Source organism: Amphibalanus amphitrite, unplaced genomic scaffold, assembly GCF_019059575.1.
Source record: "Amphibalanus amphitrite isolate SeventyFive unplaced genomic scaffold, NRLGWU_Aamphi_draft 000968F_arrow, whole genome shotgun sequence".
NCBI classification, from domain to species: domain Eukaryota; kingdom Metazoa; phylum Arthropoda; class Thecostraca; order Balanomorpha; family Balanidae; genus Amphibalanus; species Amphibalanus amphitrite.
Window position 1 is genome coordinate 248516 of NW_024882462.1, and position 18603 is coordinate 267118.

At 56.4% G+C, this 18603-nt stretch overlaps 1 protein-coding gene and 1 long non-coding RNA gene across 2 annotated transcripts in view; one reads left to right on the plus strand and one right to left on the minus strand.

Annotated features, from left to right (window-relative positions):
- The window catches only part of LOC122368694 (RNA polymerase II elongation factor ELL-like), a 57164-nt gene extending 42482 nt beyond the window's left edge, over window positions 1-14682 (minus strand). Inside the window, exons 1-2 of the mRNA XM_043342887.1 lie at window positions 14522-14682; window positions 9890-9925 (exon numbers count right to left, since the gene is read on the minus strand). Coding sequence (XP_043198822.1) covers window positions 9890-9925; window positions 14522-14653 — 168 coding nt within the window. The 5' untranslated portion in view covers window positions 14654-14682. The remainder of the gene's footprint in view (window positions 1-9889; window positions 9926-14521) is intronic.
- Window positions 14683-14802: 120 nt separating this feature from the next.
- LOC122368690 lies at window positions 14803-17044 on the plus strand. Its single transcript, XR_006254278.1, has 2 exons — window positions 14803-15000; window positions 15975-17044. It is a non-coding gene; the product is annotated as an uncharacterized LOC122368690 (long non-coding RNA).
- Window positions 17045-18603: the final 1559 nt, after the last annotated feature.

Here is an 18603-nt window from a genome sequence, read left to right on the forward strand (position 1 = left end):
CCCCCGGTCATGCACACCGCTGTGACCATGCACAACACTGCAGAGCAGCACACACAGCAGCGGAGCAGACAGGCGGCTTCCTAATTAAAACCCAATACCGTAAAGTGGGGCTATTTGAGACAGTGGGGCTATTTGAAACAGTATTTAAAATCGCTATAAAATGAAGATCGTTTGATTTATTTGTGATATTTTTGTTCAGGGAGGTATGGAACCGAGCAGTAAATCGTCTGAGCAAAAATTAATCATAAATTTCAAACGGTTTTTATTTTATAGCAATTTTAAAAACTGTCTCAAATAGCCCCACTGTCTCAAATAGCCCCACCTTACGGTACCGTAAACACACATTCCAAGGAGAGATCATACCACTAATGACGTCACGAAGCGGTCAGCTGACGTCAGTGGAGCGTCAGCTGACGGCTGCTGCGCTCTGTGCCGGCCGTTCCGCCAGCCGACCGTGGCGAGCACGGCCCCGAGGTGTGGGGCTAACCGGACCGTCCCGCGCCGCGCCGCAGCCGAGCGAGACGCAGCGCTGGACCGGACGACTTTTTGCGGAAACACCGCGCCCCGACACGGCCGATATGAATAGAAAACATGCACGCGCGAAGAAAGCATACACACATACAATGACAGGAAAACGGGCAGACAACTAAGGCAAATACGGGCATCAGATGATTCCTCGAGGCAGCTCAGCTTCATAAATACGACTGATGTAATCCTCTTGGAATGCGCTCAAACTAGCAAACCGGCCGTGAGCCCACGCCTCCCTAACTCCCAGGAACCGGCATCATCCAGCCTCATACATTCGCGCTCACCCGTCTGGGAAAACCGACCAGACCCCAACTTCCCTATTGTCTACCCCGTACCTGCGCGGAGTTTTAGCCCCGCGCCGTCCCTCGTCAGTCACGACCGAGGCGCCCATGGTCTCGAGCTGAGGCAACTGTTGCGCCGCCACTCTGCCATGAATCAAGCCGTGCAGCCGATCGCATTTTGCGGCGCGGCGCCCGGACACCGTTAAATCGGCGGGGTCACGGCGCCGCCCGCCGGCGGCTCTCAGCCCCTCCTTCTGTGGGCGTCACGGTCGCTCTTGAGTCACCGTCGGGGACGGCGCCGCCAGCCGCGGAGGCCGCCGAATACCGGGCGGCCCGGAGAGCGTGAAGTCGGCCGGACCAGGTGGGCCACCGGAGCGAGCAGCCAACCGAGTCGGGCCGGCCGGAGCTGGGTCGGAGTGACAGCCTGGCCGCGCTGGAACTGGGACTGCAGAGCGGGCCGCCCGACTGCGCGAGCAGCCAGGCATTGGGCTGGGAACTGCTGGTGCAGAATACAGCCAAAATGGAGCAGAGTTCAGCTCGAGGGACGGGCCGCTCGTACTGTGGGAAATCAGGATCTTCTCGGGTCACGTACTAGACAAACGGCAGACAGGCTATTAATCTTATCTTGCTCGCGATAGGACTTTGGAATGCAAAGGACGGAGTCGGGCTACAGCCGTTATCCTGGCCGAACGGTTGGTAAACAGCCGGCGCGTTTCCCTCGTTCCAGTCATTCCATCTCCCTGAGAGTCGGACAATGGCAGCTCGGCTCCGAGCTCGGCGCCCGGCCCCGCTCCGAGAGAGCAGCCGTCCTCCGGTGGACGCCGCGCCAGGCCCGGAGGCTGGCACCGACAGATCCGGTTTGGGCTCGGAGCCGGGTCAGTCAGAGGCGGCGGCGGGGGGCGGGGGGCGCAGCCAGCCGGTGAAAGTGACGGCCGGCCAGCGCCAGAGCAGGCCGCCGCTCGGCCCGGGGCCTCTGACGCGCTCAGGCGATTGCGGTCGGCCCACAAGGTCGCGCTGACCTCCGGCGCGGCGCGGCACCGACCGACCTCCGCCGTGCCGCTCCATAGCCGACACTGCGCCGCAATCGGCCCGTGGCCTCCAAACGCTCGCCCGCACGTCGGGGACTCCCTCTTTCCGCCTATAGCGTTCAGTTTCTCGCGCTAATGCAGTAGTCAAACTGCCAGTCCGTCGTTCGCGGTGCATATCATTGCCAGCGCCATCGGCTCGGCGCGGCCGGCCGCTGCGGCGAGCGCGACGGGCGGCTCGCTCTCCCTCGAGCTACAGGCTCGGCGCGGTCGGGCTACGTCCCGACGCCGCCGCCGTCCGCCCGCCGCCGCAGTGGCGAGCCTGGCCCAGCCGGCCGTCGCTTATATACAACTGGCGGCTCGGCGCGCTCTGACGTCACCACCGGCCGCCATCAGCCGGCGTCGATACGGGCGAGTCGGCCGTGCGCCGGCACGGCTTTCTCGCCCGTACGGCCGGCGCGGCGCAGCGCAGCCAAGGTCAGGTTGGCCCACACGGGCCGGCCGGTCGGCTGGCTGCCGCTGCAGCGGCGCGCGGCGCACCACCGAACCGCTCTCGCCACCGCTGAGCGCCGCCGCCGGTCCCACGCGCGGCCATTCATCGGCAGAAGTAGGCTAGGGGATAGCTCCACGACGGTGCCGGCGGTGGCGGCAACAACAGGCCAGATGGACGGCCCTCTGGCGCGCCGGTCGTGCGCGACGGAACGGGTTCGGCGCCGCTTTCCACGACACGCGCTGCGCACCGCTGGAGAGCGCACCATTTGACCGATGACGCTCGGCGCTGACGCGGTGTCTCGCCGGCGGCGGTCCAGATGACGCCTGCTGCCGTCCGGCGCTGATGAATCCATCAACAGCAGTCAAAGCGCCAGATCGGGGGCGGAGACAGATGATAAACCCCCACAACATATCCCACCCGCTCCTGTTGATTCCATCAGGCTAAATCACCGGCGAAACAAAACAATGACTAACCCCCAAAACTCGCCACCGGCCTCTCGCCAGGTGAGTGTCGTCCTCGACTGGCTCCAGACCGAAAGGAGGAGGGACCGGTTGCCTCAGCGCGGCGACGGGGGCTCGTCCGAGCCGATGACGCGGTGCGCGGGGGAGGGGGCGACCACCAGAGCCCTTCACTTCAGTCTAGCGAAACGTGCGCAGGTGCCTGCCAAAGTACATCTCATGGATGCCGCTGATGACGAGCACGGGCTAGGGAGGGAGAGGGCAAGCGGGTGAGGAATTCAGGAGCAGGAGGCGGGGCGGGGTCTTGTCGAGGATCAGATCGAGACCGGAGAATACCGGTATGGTTGGGTTACACCAGCATTCAGCTGAGTTGGGTACGACACGGTCCCACCGGCGGCGAGGAAAGCTGTACGACGGCCGGCCAACGGCACCTCCTTGACAACGGGCCAGACGAAAGCCGTACAAGGACACCGGTCGGCCGTCCGTCCGTCAACCCTACACGCAGCGGACAGACAATCGACTGCACCCTGACTCTAGTCACGGAGCGTCAGCTTCTGACTAGTTGGAAACCCCACACGGCAGAGTTATTAGCGTCGTAATACTTGCCATCATTATAAGCATCACAGTCAACACTGAAGGCAACACTGAAGGCACCTTAGTGGCATCTTTGCGACTCGCAGTTTCGCCGCAGTGCGCCCCTGTTATGGTGTGCCGCCACCCGATTTCCTGCCGACCCTTTCACGTCCCGCCGCGCACCGAGACACCCCGGGCGTTCCCAAAGAGTGGAGGGACCTCCTCAGCTGACTGGCGCTCCGCATTCCACCAGCTGGCCGGAAACGCCACCGCCCGGCGGATCGGCCGGCGGGCGGCGGCGGCGACGGCGCGAGCTCGGTCCGTCGGCACACAGGGACAGGCGAGCCGCAAGGCCGACAAGCCGGTCGGCCAGCACCCATGAAGGGCTTTGCATGGGTGCACGGCGGCCGGGGAGCGAGCGGAGAGCGAGCGGCCGTCGCCAGGCGACCGGTTCCCAAATAGGTCAGTCAGCTGGGCGGGCGGCCGGTGGCGCGAGCGAGCCGGCCGACCCACTTGTCGGCGGCGACACCGGCGGCGCGCGATCGACGCCGCCGCGGAGAAACCCGGCTCGCCAACCGCGTACCGCCACACACCTCGCCTCTCCTCTCCGGCTCCGGGTGTTAGACTCCCTGAGATCCCACGAAGATGACAAATTACCAACGGTCGTCCCAAAGACCTCAGACCTAAAACTATGCGCAGACCTGTCTCCAAAACCCACTTTGGGACCAAAGAAACGATGGTATCGCCACCTGACGTGACTCTGCGGGGGTCATCAGCCACTCAGTCGTGAGTCCTGTCGAGCTAGCATCGTTCGTGACAGTCACAGACGGCTCTTCTGTCGGGGAATCTGTCGTGACTGCCGGCGCTCGACCCTTTTATGGCCGGCCTGACCGTCACCCCCGTCTGAGGTCGTGACCTCTGTCAGACGCTGCCACGCGTCTATCGCGCGCGGCAGGCGTCTCCGTCGAGCCAGCGACCCAGTGCCATGCTGATGAGTCAGCTGCCAGCCCGGCTCGCCAGTCGGTCCGCTATACCGCCCGCATAGCATATGCCCCGCCGCCGCAACGGACTGGTGGCCGGACCCTGAGTCACATACTCAGGCCCGGATGCCATCGCCGTCGTCGTTCGGTACTAAAGCATGGCCCGCAGCAGTCGTTTCGATCGGGCCGCCGTGGATTGCCCAGCTGATTACATGCCTGTGAGCGGCGTGTTACCCGGTCCGAGGTCTCCCATCAGCGGGATGTCAGACCCCGCGGGGAGCTCAGACCACGATGGGCGCGTCCTGCTGAACAGCGGCAGAGCACGACCGCCGTCATGCCCAACGCCAATCACGGGTGACGAGAATAGTGCGCCGCCCACGCCCTGGGTCGACTGGTGCCCGCCCCCGCCGTCGCCGTCGCCCACCGGCTGTACAGCCGCCGCGTCGGCTGCGACGGCAGCTAGAGGCGGCGGCGGCGGCGCCCCGAAAGGCGTCTGTCTGTCCACCGCCGCCGTCGCCGGACCGTCGACCGGCCGACGACCCACCGCTCGTCTAGACGCCCCTCCCCTTACGGTGGCGGCGGCCGGCCGACGTGGCGGCGACACCGCAGCCGCTCGATCACGCTATTCTAGGCCGAGACCCGCGCTAGGATCCACTCGGTGGCTTCCTGACCGCCAGCCGAGGCGACGGACGGTGGCATTCGCATTCACATTTCTCAGGCGGCCGTCAGCGGTCCGGTGATCAGAGCAGGCCGCGCCGAGCGAGCTCGGCCCATGGACCACACCCGCCGCCCACTCTCAGCGACCGGTTTCTAGCCGCAATAACGGCGTCCGGAGGCCCGCCCGCCCCGCCCCGAACGGGACAGACCGTCGGCCCGACAACAGACAGGAGCCGTGTGCGCACAGCAACGACCGCGGCGGCGGCGGCGGCGGGGCGGCGCACAGCTGATCGGGGGCCGAAATAGCCGGCCCGGTGCGCCTGTTGGCAGCGCGCACCGTCAGCTGATCGGCCGCTCCGCCCCTCCCTCCCTCCCTCCTTTCTCCCCAGTCGCAGATCGGCCGGTCCGTTTCCCAACCAAGGTGCGGCGGCGGCGGCGACAATCGCCCGAGGATTAATCGTTTCCAGTGAAACCGGTCCGTGCGCCGGCCCAGCTGACCATAGCCGGACCAGCGCTGGACCAGCGGACCAGCGGCGCTCGGCGCTCCATCGCAGCTCTCAGACCCGCGCGTCACCGGTGTCAGCCAGGGCAGTCCGCCGGGGAGCGTTATTGCAGGCCCTCGGAGCCACTGCACGCCTTGCACCAGTGCCAGTGGGCAGTGGAGGCGGCATTGCGTCACTAACTGGAACCCGACGCCCTACCTACATTACGTGCGACATCAGGCTCAAGAATCGAAAGCAATTGGCTTGAATTACTGTCATGACGTTGTCGACCTAAACCCACTTAAAACTAATGAACCTTGCCTGGACTCGTTCGATACACGATCAAGTGAAGTGAACGGATAGTTCTGCATCAGCCGTTTATGACTCCCAATCCAGCTATACGCATCCTTAAAATGCTCAACTGCCCTCGCACGCCACTATTCTACCAAATACGGCCAAACACACTCAGGTCACACAAAGCGCACCAGCCGGGCCTTATGATCGTACATTCAGAGTGATGCCGGCGCAGCTAAGTTGCTATTTTAGATGAGCATTGGGAGGGAGCACAGCTAGAGCGACTAGCTCTGCACCCCGTCGGGCGTAACACGGCCGGTCCCGCTGCTCGGCGTCCCTGAGCCGGCGCATCCCATCTCTCCTCCGCCTCTCCCTGCTCTGTGCCTGGCCGGTTCTCTCTCCAGCGCCGGCCGGTTCCAGCTCCAGTGCCGGTTGTTTCCAGCTCCAGCGCCGTTTGTTTCCAGCTCCAGTTCCAGCTCCAGCGCCGACCGTCAGTCAATGACACCCAAAGCTGCTCGGCAGCCGGCGACGCGCCTCCGGGGCTTCTCTACATCCAAATTCCGTCCGGCGCCGCTCAGCCTCCCTCGTTCCATCCTCGGTCGTCGGGCTGACGCGCCGTATCGGTGTGCCGTCGAGCCGCTAACCGGGCGACCTCGGATCCACCGCTGGACCAGCGGCCGCTCGTGATGCCCGCCAGTGCGCGGAGCTCTCCTACCAGGGCGTCCCCGGACCGCGACCCCGGGGAACAGCGGGGTAGGATGGCAAGAGCGAGTCAGCTAGCGCGTCACACCCCGCCGTGACGCGTAACGCCATACGACGTGGCGCGGCAAGTCAACACCATGCATCGTCACGTAACGCTGTCAGGCCATCACGACAGGCTCGCGTTACGCCACATCAGAATACCTCATAGTGTGTCAGGTAACATCACGCTACGTTAGCATCGCATCGTCACATCAAAACATCGCCTGATGAGGCGTCAGAATCGCGCTGCTGCGTTCGTGAGTGCCACGACACGTGCAGATGCCGGCCACTCTGCTTTATAAGGAACGTTCAACGAGCCGACAACACTGCCCCGCGGAGTACAGACACGCCTGCAGCTTATTATACCAGCCCATATCCGGGAAGGATAGGTTTTCCAGCTGGGGAAGTCCGAAAGTCCTCGCAATCGGTGCGTTGCAAAACCATGCAGTGTGCACTGCAAGTTATCGCCACGGCGTTCGCTGGCGCCCAAAGCGTTCGTCTATTTCGCCAGGTGCGAGGCACGCCACGGGCTAGTGCGACCGGCTGATTGGGTGACAGCGGAACCCAGGGACAAGGTCTGGCCGGGCGGGTTACACCAATCGGCGGGATCACCTAACGGTGGCGCCACCGGTGAGGGGATACTGGGCCAGGGTCGGCCGAAATGGGACGGTCGCTGTCGCTCAAGGCAGGTGGGAAGTGAGTGGGAGAGCCCCAGTGTCACGCCAATGCCGCACCGACTGTGGGGCCGATGGATATCGCCCAGCCCGGCGCGGGGCTAGAAGGCATTATCAAAAACATGGATAAGGCCATAGCCGACCGAGCCGACTTCAGGCGTCTCCGTCGGCTGTTCAGGAGAAAATCGTGCCGCTTGAAAGTCTTCCATAGCGATAAACCGCGACGCTTTGTATCGATCGGGGCGGACCAGCGAAAACAAATTGGTAAAATGGAAACCAGCCGAACAAACCAAATATGTACTCGCAAATAACGCCCCGTTCGACACACAATGCGAAAAAAACGAGTCGCCAACTGAGGCAGCGAATCAAGTGCGGTGAGATACGAGATCACGTCAGAGCGAGCTGCTAGTGACGCTATAGATCACTCGACGGACATATCAATCAAACAATACGCCGAGCGAACTCTTAACGAATTGATCCACGTCACTGATGACACACCTGGCGGCACACCCTATCTCTCGCCTCTCGGTGACTCCAAAGACCACACAGCGCTGAGAGCAAACCGTTCCGCAAACACGCAGTCAAGTACTGCAATTACTCCCTGAAAATCAGCGGTTCGGCCGCGCCCGTCACCATGCGTCATTAGCCGCGGAACAAATGACCGCACGGAGGCGGCGGTCGAGCCGTCAGCTCGGCCGCGCCGCAATAGTCTCATCAAGGCCCGCCGACCGTCATCAGCAGGTAATAAACCGGCGCTGGGCGACGCTGCGCTCGCGGACTCGGCGCGAGACAATGGCAGCCGATCCGGCCCGCGGCGGCGACACCGTCGAGCCGCTCCTCACAAGGCTATCGGCGCCGGTGCTGAGCCTCGTCTTCAGAGATAGGCTACAAAGGGGAGATTTAAGTCCGTGGCCCAATGCCGGCGAAAGTACGAGTTTAGGCTGACTGGAGGTGGTCCTGCCGTTCCATGCGGTGCTGGTTTGGCAAGAAAAATGGCAAGGCATCGTTCGTGGTGGGGTGCAGAGCTCACCTATGCTTCATGGGGCGTGGGATATGAGTCATGCATCAACAAAAAATGACTACTGATATCAAGATGACAACATGCTCAGTAAAACTAGCACGCGCTGCGGTGTTTTACGATGAAAAGGTTTGGGCTTCTTACGATCGGACATAAATTCAGCTTTATGGCGGTCATTCTACTGAATCATGAGCCTACGTCAACCCGGAGCGAAAACGGTCTGAAGAACGTTTAGACAGAGGTTAGGCCTAATTTTTGAAAGTGCTGTTTTTCTGGCGAGGATCAAGAAGGATGGGGATCGGGCTGCCGGAAAGGTGGATCAAAACATTCAGATCAGCGGCTCAAGAGGCTCTGCGGCAGATTTTACGACCACGCAAGCCGGCAATCTGGAGAAAATGTTGCCGATTTCCCCGAGTGATTAAGTAGTCGGCCGTCTGGTGCCAAGCTGTCATCCCATCGTTCCAGACTCTTGATGCACAGCCATGTCTGGCCACATCCGCATCAATACTTGTATTTTGCCAAGCTATAAAAAGTCTCCGGATTTCTTGTGATGCACTTGCCACACGTTCGAGCGATTTACTTGAGAAAATGAGTAAGATGTCCGCATTGCAAACAGACGGGTTTTTACCGGAATCATGAACGGCATTTACCGACCCACGATAGATTGCTCTTGTGTTCCATCCGGGACAATAAATAACGAGCTCTGTCTGCGCGAGAGAGAGGGATGAGTCTGTTGTGCTGCAGATGGTATTTTCGTACGGCATCCCCGGGGGAGCGGCGTATGGCGCGGAACTGGCGGGTTTTCCACCGAGCGCTACCGCAGAGGCTGTGCGGGCGGCAGCCGCGATAGGCCCGCGGTGACGTCATATGTGTCACTCTGACGTCACGTCACCGCCATCAGGCGTGCGGCCAGCTCGGTCCGCGGGGCCGCGAAACCAGACCAGAGTGTTTACGTAACCGCCTTGACCCCCGCCGCCACGCTCACCAGGCCAGTAAAAGGCAGGCGAGCCGTGGGCCGATAGCCAATTCGGCATTTCTTCACGTGGTGCCATCGCAGTTTTCGGTCCATAACAGAGGATCGGCGTTACGATGGCGTCACGAAGCGTCACGCGGCACAGGACAGCCCAACGCAGCGCTGCAGCTGAAAGTGACGCCCCTGCAGCGATCCCGTGTAGCGGTGTTCCGGCGCAAATGATATCCGCTGACGGCAGAGCGCACGCACCGCTCCGCTGCACAGTTCTGACGGCTGACCGATACCAGAACGGATACAGACTACACAATAGATAGGGAACAGTGACGACATCGGTCCACAGATTTCCCCAAACTGTCGCTCAATGAAAGCTGTCCGCTGTGCCGCCGAGATCACTCCAGAGACCAATTATCATAATTAAGATGGTCGATAAACGGAACACTTGTTATCACTGCTATCAGCACACTTTTTCTGGCCAGCACTCGATAACGCACTTTGGAGCGGACATTCCTCAGAACCTGGCGCTTTGTCCCTCTCTAACGCAGGAGTCACACCACTCCCCTCTCACGAAACATCAGCTGTTCGGCGCTCACCGCCCCCCGCATCGCTCAGCTGAGCTAACAAGGCGTGGTGGGTCTCGTAACCCCTCACAGGGCCTCCTATGGCCCACCCCTGGGACCAAGGGAGCCTCAAGCATATCACAAAAGGTACTCACCCCGCCATTCTTGTCGAAGTTGATGGACGACCGACCCTGTAAAGGAAGAGACTGTTAGTGACACGTTTCAAATAGCGGCCAGCACTACCTGGATCACAGCGCCAGAATTTGAAATCAGACGCGACAAATTTCCCGAACCAATGGAATTCATAAGCATCTTGAGTAAAACAGTAATGTGAAAAATAAGTTGGGTTGGGTATGAACCACAGCTATATTACAAAGCATATCACACCGCCACCCATTAGCGCCGTTGGTCCTGGCGCCACACGCCTGCTGTTGCTTTAATTACGGCACGGTGCCAGCGCTATCGGCTCACACGGCAGTGTTTGTTTTTGTGGAGTATTTTTCGGCCCGATAAGAGGCCAGTAGCGGCGCGGCGCCACGGTTAACCCATCCCCGCCGAAGCGTGCCCTGTTATCACACCCCGTGGCGAGCGCAGCGCCAGCGCGCGCGTGACGTCACTGGGACATTTGTGACGTCACGGGGTCAAAGGAGAGGCACCCGGTCGTGGCTGGGTCGGCTCAACCCCGCGCCCATACAGGAGCCGAGAAATAAAAACGAAAACTGATACAGCACTACGAAAACTGATCAAATGCCCAATAGACCACAAACAAGCGTTAAGTGCTCCCACGGTATGCGATATGCAATGTTTGTTCGCTCTAGAGGCGAGTAGTTCTCTGAGCCCTCCACCCTATCATAGCCCGTCTTTGGTCCGTCCCGTATCACGGAGCGCGTCGCGGCGGCCGCGCAGACCGACGCGGCAGCCCTGTGTCTCAGCTGACCGAAATACCGGGCAGGCACCCACCGACTGCCCGGCCAAGTTCAGTGCCAGAGGCATCACAGGGGTGACCAGCCACCTCACATGGTTCGCCACCACCTCAGCCAGCGACGGTCCGTCGCGGCAGCCACCGGCGGCGGCAGCTGGTCAGGTGAAATTCCACACCGCTAAGAACAAAAAGCAGCCACAGGCCCGGTACCGGTGACGGCGGCGGCCCAGGCTGTTTGCCTGTCTGAGGCAGATTTGCGCACCGCTCGGAGAAGGGAGCGCGCGCGGCGCCGGCCCGGTGCGCCGCTCCGGGCGCGATCTGGAGCGATCGGAGCCGGCCGGCCGGCGCGCAGGACGGTCGCCGACCCGGCCGCGGGCCAGGACCGAGCCCGGAGCCGTGCAGCGCGCCCGGCAGCCGGCCGCAGCCGTCCCAGTCACGCACACCAGGCTGCCGGTGCCGAGCGGCCGCTCCCGCCGCGCCCCCCGGCGCGAACACGGGAAACATCGCCCGCGCTCGTAATGGCCCAGAGTGGGTAGCGGTAAGCGCAGAGAGCGGAAAGATGGGGATAATAGAAAAGAAAAGAAAACAAGCACCGAAAAGGATGATAAAATATCGTTAACCTTTCGCGTGACTGCGTATTCGCAAGCTGCACGCCCTCAGATGAAACAGACACCAAAAAGGGGCGGCTCGCGATCAATACAAGTCCGACCAGCACGTGACGAACCATGAACATTCGGGATGATACAAGCAGCGTGCGTCGAGCGACCCGCCACCTCGTGCACCCGGCTGCGCTCGTCAGCAGCGCCCGGCCGCCGCGCCTGGCCCACATCGAGCCCTCTCGCACGGTCCGGATTGCCGCCAACAGGCACAGGCGGGGCTGACGCAACGGCCGACCGCTGCCGGCGACAACATTGGTAGAATACTTAGCGCCATATAAATGAGGAAGGAAAACTACTGATCGCATGGCACGGAATGGACACATGCGGACTGTCTCCACTGTGACTGTGACTTCGGGCTCTGACGACATGGTGGGGTGAGATTCCACTTCAACCGTCTGTCTTCAACCGCCCACGATTGAATCAGCCACCTTGTGGTATTCTCCCGCAGAGAGAGAGATAATATACCTCTGGTGGCGACCTTGTGCCGTTCGTAGGCGGGCGCCGTGCCCCGCGCTCCGGGACGCTGCCACCGTCGGCGTCGAAACACAGCTGCCTTGCACAAGCGCGGCTGCCAAGTGCCTCGTGTCTCCCCAGGTTAGCCGACACCCCTCCCCATTCCCAACTGGGACGGCTACAGCTGGGTTCAAAGGCCAGAAACCTCCTAGCCTTTAAACCCTCCTCTCTCCCTCCTTCGCAGTCACCCTGCACCGTTCAGACACCCTGGGAGCCTGTAGATCAGCCGAGTTTCTGCGCGGCGTCCCATGACGGCAGGTGTTGAAGGAAACTACCGTCTACCCGAGCGCCCGCGTACCGAGCCGGGGACAGTCGCACGGGGAGTCCCGACGGCGCCCCAGCTGCTCTTCCTCGCAGGTAGATACCGGGGCGGCCTACCGTCCCCTCCAGACAGCAAAAGTGAGCACTGAGTACTCGCCAGGTGCGCTCAGTTATGCCGTTTCGGCCGTTAGAAGGGGAGGGAGCTAATGAGCTCAAATGAGTCCGATATTTACCAGGGGTGCCGATAGCGCTCATTGCGCCAATGCCACCGTCCGCGGTCTCCGGCCCCGGCAACTACCGCTGGTTCCGGTGATGCGGTCGGCACGCCCCGTGTTCCGCGCAGGTTCCCTTGGGTTCCAGTAGATTTCCGTCGGATATCGGCGGCCGGCCGGCGCTGGCCGGAGCGTCGCCACGCACCAGTGAAATGCGGCCTGTCCATCCGCCGCGCATCCGGCTGCCGGGCCGCGCGAGAGATCTGGGAAAGTGGCGACGGCGCGCGCCTGGCGGCCCAGCACTGGCGCACGGCGCGAGCGCGCGCGCACTGCCATCACAAAAAGCTGTCGGGGGCGCGGATAGTGCACCTAGCCAGCGGCGGCGCCGGGCAGCAGTCAGCGGCCGGTCCGTTGGGAGGCCGACAGCTGCACCTGGCCAATAATGGAGCCGCGGCGGCGCGCCGTCGGCCGAGAGGGAGCGGGCCACACGCCGGCGTCCGGTCGGCCCGCAGAGCGCACAACGGCCAATCAACCGGCATTGGAACTCCTCCACAGAGAAAACGGGCTTCAAACTTTGTTAATAGTCCGTTTGATTCCAGATATGGGTAACATATGAAAAGGAAAGAAAATGGGCTAATACATGGTAAAATGGTCTTCATGTATTTTCAACATAACTTCTGGGAATGACAAGTGTCCTAGCATGGTTTGCACATGGTTAATGTATCTACCATCTTAGGGAAACAATAAATGGGTTCACTTTTCAGTAGACAGCTTTATGTGATAAAAGATCCTAATCCATGGAATTTAAGCTTCAGTGATCAGTATCATTAGGCAAAAAAGTTTATAGATAGGCAGAGTGTCTGAAGAGATTCACATATGGACATATGTAAAAACTTTTGTAAAAGGAACAAAAAAGAAAAAGATTTCAGCAAAAAAAATTTGCTTGATGATAGGTAGTCAAAAGACTGCAAATAAATGAGTGCACAGTTTTATAAAGAAAAAAGAACTGAAGAAAGGGACAACTAAAATTAAAAGGAAAATGTCATCATTTCAATTTGGTTTTGGAGTAGGACTGACCACATTTTCATTCTCTAAAATACCCATAACCACTTAATTATTGGAAGAAGTATGAATCTATAGAGCTGAAAAAATGAGCAAGATATACCCTTTAAAGTTTCCATATGACTAAATAGTTAAGTATAACATAGGTTCATTTTTAAAAAGCAATGATAAATCAAACAAGGGCAAATTAGAACAAAAACAAATGATCAAACAGGTAGGTATTTTTTGTCTATTCAGAGATTTGCATATCACTTGCCAATGGTTAGCAAAATAGAAATATCATGCATTTAATACACCTACTTGACATAGAGCAAATAACATGTGTTTATGACAAACCAGGCATATGTCCTGAACAAAAAGAAACTGCAGACTAGTATCAATATACTGAAGTCTTCTAAACAACATGTGAGCCTTCAATGGCATAATGTTTGCTGCCTTTGTGGCGTGGCATGCTAGAGCCAATAAAATAACTGAATATTTAAAGGACCAATGGAATACTGAGTAATCAAGTACTCAATTAGTTTCCCATCTTTTAGCACAGATCATCAAACAATCAGCGTTTCCTCTTAGACTTAAGGGAAAAGTGGGATTCTACCAAACAATTATAATAATGCTCAGACATAGAAGTCCTGACTGAAAAGTACCAGTGCAACTTTAGCAAGGTTAAGCTATAAGCATTATAATAATATCATAATGTTGACTGAAATTCATAACAAGCCATTAGCTATCTGCATAAATTCAGCCATATTTCAGCATGCCTCAAAGCGAGATACAACTTCGGAGTATTGTCTTCAATCCGAGCCATCAAAACAAGCAAAGTACCCAATAATGGAAGAAAATATCTAGTGCAGGTAATTTCTAATTGTATTCTGACAGCATATGGATAGTTTCAAGTGGGAAAAGTCACTGAAAAGGGGCTTTATACATAACCATCTGTTGCTGAGAAGACAACAACTCCAGTACAATTTGTAGGTATAAATTTAACTCCACTAGATAAATCATGTTGTTATTTCCTAAATAGATCAAGCTCTATGTAAGAAAGTATGCCATGAAAAGTCAAATGAAAAAGAAATATAAATATTAACTGTTGCTGAGGGCAGACGAGCTGCGTCATTCCCTCGTCCCAGAAACAGAGAAAAACAGCTTTTCAACACTTACCCCAGTCCTCACATGGTCTTCAATCGCCTTTAATGCCGAGTCCGTAAGCTTCACAAACAAATAACTCTTATTGTCCGTCAAATTTCCTTGTGAAGACAGACCATATTGACGGCCGTCCACCAAAACCGCCATGTCTAGTTATTACTGATCCGCTCCGAGAGTCTGGCCCAGGGGGGGTCCGTCCCTTTACCGGGTCATAGGAGGAAAATTGCTACCAAATGCTGCCAATGTGACGTCACTGGGATGGTCGAAAGCTGATTGGTCGCTGAGATTCAGGCGATGCTGTCAATTCTGGCGCACCGGCGCAGTGTTTTCCAGCCGTTGCGTGTATTGTTATACGGAGTTTGAATATTGTTTATTTGATAATAATGTCACTTTTTATGTGTTTGAAGATCGGAAAAGCATATACATAAGTGGCATTCACACACTTGTCGTCTCAGAGATCATGAAGAATGACCAGCTTCAGCAGTTCAGCTCAGGTATTCAATTAATTCAACTGTATAAGCATGAGTATCATAGGCAGATCAGCCACGTTTCAGTTCAACCCGGTTTAACCTTTTTTGTCATTTTTGGCTTTCAAAGGGAGCATGATAATCTCATATTAAGTTGTAAAATACCTTAGCATTGTTTAAAACATAATGAGAAGGAGAATGGAGATGGAATAGTTGTAAATTGTTTCGGATCGGAAGTGGTTAGCTTCTATAAATCTTAATGCTTTGTGAAAATAACAACTTATTGTCAAATTAAATAGTATCAAATAACAAATAAATCTATGCTTACCTCCCAGACTGGAAAAAATTCACTCACTGTCAGATGCGTCAGGGCCCAGGGGCTTTGGGTCTCAAAATTCAGCGCAAGTGATTTCTCACCAAAATTTTGGCACATCTTTTGTGCAAAGTTGAAGCTCATTGTTACTTCTTTTCAATTTTAGTTGTTGCCAGATTTTATAATCTGTATCTAAACTTTCAAAATTGAATTTAAAAGGATTTCTGACATGCTTATTACTGAAAATCCCATTCTTGTTTATGTAAATGTTATGTCATTGACATTTGCTAACTAAACAAGCTCATCCTTGTCTAATGTCTATATATTGGTTTCTATTTATACCACCTGTGCTACTACTAATTTCTATTTGTTGAGACTATTTATCTAGTGCATTTGCTTCATATGATTTTATGCGCAGACGCACCTGTGCATGGAACAGTAATGCCAGATCCAAATTCAAAATAATAATGAAAAATTGTGTTATTTGCTTGTTTCAACTGAATTCTGAGTCAGGCCTGCAATCAATACATAATATAAAATGGTACATGTTTTGAGGCTTCATATCAGCACATAGAAAAGGCAATCGAAGAAAAGGCACCTTTGGGCATTGATTATTTTTGCTTGCCATCGCTTAGTGAATTTTTTTCATGTTGCATTGTGTTAATAAACTTGGTAATGTGTTTTGCAGGTCCGGGGCTGGTCCTCTGGCGTGCAGGACGGCGAGGAGTGGCTACCTGCACATAACAACACAATGACTGGCACCGAGCTGAGGGCATAAAATCACATCATATCGACTTCAGCATCTGTCTCCCAGCTTTGGAGACGTCGCCCGACTCCCTGAGTGGCGAGCGCCAGTTTCCGAAAGGAAGTTGAGGAAGGCGACCCGAAAGGACCCGCTGGGCTGCCGACACTCCTGCGCTGCCAGCAGGGCGTGCTGCGCAGTAAAGCCTCGCTGCGTGGTCTGTACGACATCCGACACCGGCACCCAGACGTGCAGTTTCTGATGACATCCCACCTCAGCCAGGGCTGCCCCGAGAATCTGCTAGTGCTGACTGCCTGCTGCTGAGGCCGACCTGCCGACGACCTGCCGGACCTGTCGCCGCCCTGGTGAGCCTGAGCCGCCCTGGGACTTGCCGCCGTGTCTACGCTGCCGCCCTGGTGAAACTGCCGTCGCCCTGCCGAACCTGTCGCCGCCCTGGTGAGCCTGCGGCCGCCCTGGACCTGCTGCCACCCCGGCGGACCTGCCGCCGCGTCTACGCTTCCGCCCTGGTGAAACTGCCGTCGCCCTGCCGGATCTGTCGCCGCCCTGGTAAACCTGCTGCCGACCTGTCGCACCTGCCACCGCCCTGGTGAATCTGCTGCCGACCTGCCTGACCTGTCGCTGCCGTGGTGAACCTGTTACCGACTTGCCGGACATTTCTCGCCGCCTTGACGAGCTTGGGGAGCCTGTGCTGAGGTGCCACCGCTCTGTTTCACGTGTTATGTTGCCCGGTTCCTGGCTGTCGCGGAGTCAATCGGCACATTATGTTTGGAGAGGCGACATCTCGTACAACTTTCCAACAGTTCGGAGCATTTTATTGTACCTACTCAAGTCGCAAGAGATTAGGCTTGTGCCTTATTTGTCCTCTACCAATCTGTCCAATATGGTTTTTTATAACTACGATTTATGGTATGACATAAACCGGTATATTGTGTACGCATTTGGTTCGTTCCAGTCAGAAGTTTGGAATGTGTACATATACTTGTGTTACGGTACAATTTCGGTTTGTGCAGTTCACACCTCTCTTAATTATGGGGCGAAATAGACGCAAAACCAGGGCTGCGGAGTCGGAGTCAGGGTCGACAGTTCTGACCGGACTCGGAGTCGATTTTGGAAACCGAGTCGGAGTCGGGGTCACCGAAAATCCATCGGCTCCGCCAGGGCTGCGGAGTCGATGGATTTTCGGCGACTCCGACTCCGACTCCGACTCCGGCTTTAAAAAACCAGCTCCGACTCCGACTCCGGGCAGAATTGTCGACTCCGACCGACTCCAACTCCCGACTCCGACTCCGCAGACCTAGCAGGGCTGCGGAGTCGACATATTTTCGGTGACTCCGACTCCGACTCCGGCTCGGGTTTCTAAAGTCGACTCCGACTCCGACTCCGGTCACAACTGTCGACTCCGACCGACTCCGACTCCGACTCCGCAGCCCTGGCCGCTCCGCAGATCTGGCAGGGCTGCGGAGTCGGAGTTAGAGTCGGTCGGAGTTGATTACCCAGCCCGGAGTCGGAGTCGGAGTTGGTTTTTGGAAGTCGCGGTTGTAGTCAGAGTCACCAGAAATCCATTGACTCCGAAGCCTGGCTCAAAACTATGGCGATTTTCATCTACGAGAGAGCCGCCGATGTGCTGGCCGGATCACCGGCGGGGCGCACGTTGGCTCGGTCCGATCCCAATAATGTCGCCAAATCTTTGGTTCGAGTAACAGCTGGTCCTGATTTGCTTCACTGAGGAAACATCACACCGTTGTGCCTTGCATCGGACATCAAAACTGCACTAAAATCCGCTGAAAACGTATTTAAACGTCCATCCTCCATAATGGCTACGGACGGCGGCCGGCGAGTTACCATCCCAGTGACGTCATTCGGGCCCGGTAGGGGGACGGTAAAAAAAAGCCTGATGACCATACCTGGTTATATGGCCTTGGTCTGGCCGCGGAGACCAAGGCCGCGGCGAAAAGCGTTAGAGGTGCAAACTATCTGGTTTTCAATAGCTTGGAATGGACTTTGAATAAAGACAAAGCAAGGGGGACCGGCAGCCGTAACCCGATCTAGGTCAAAATCCTCTTTTGGAACAAAGGACTTGACCCAATTTCAAGCACCAAACTTTTTTGCGCTGATCTCCTGCGCAAATTTGTACTTTTGAATCGCTAGTGCTACTTCGTATTACGAGTGACGTCACAAAATGCATCGGAGAACCTCGGCTTCGTATCCAAGTACTATAAAAACACCAAATTTTGAATGAAAACACATGACATATATTTTTCATTTGAAAAGTTATGGCCTATCGGTCACAAAATATTTCATTCAATATTATTCTAATTATTTTTAAAGATAAAACCCTAATACTTCAAAGACAACCATAAGCGATGAGATCGTTTTTGGCAGTACGACGCTGATTGGACAATTTACGTTCAAGGAAAAATCGTAGTGCATCTGAGCGAAGAAAGAACAATTCGTTTACAAAAGTACCGCGCCAAAGACAGTTATGGAGAACCATAAACAAAAGGGGTAGCACGTGTTGTCTTTGGAGTATAAGTGTGGGTGCTGACTCATACAA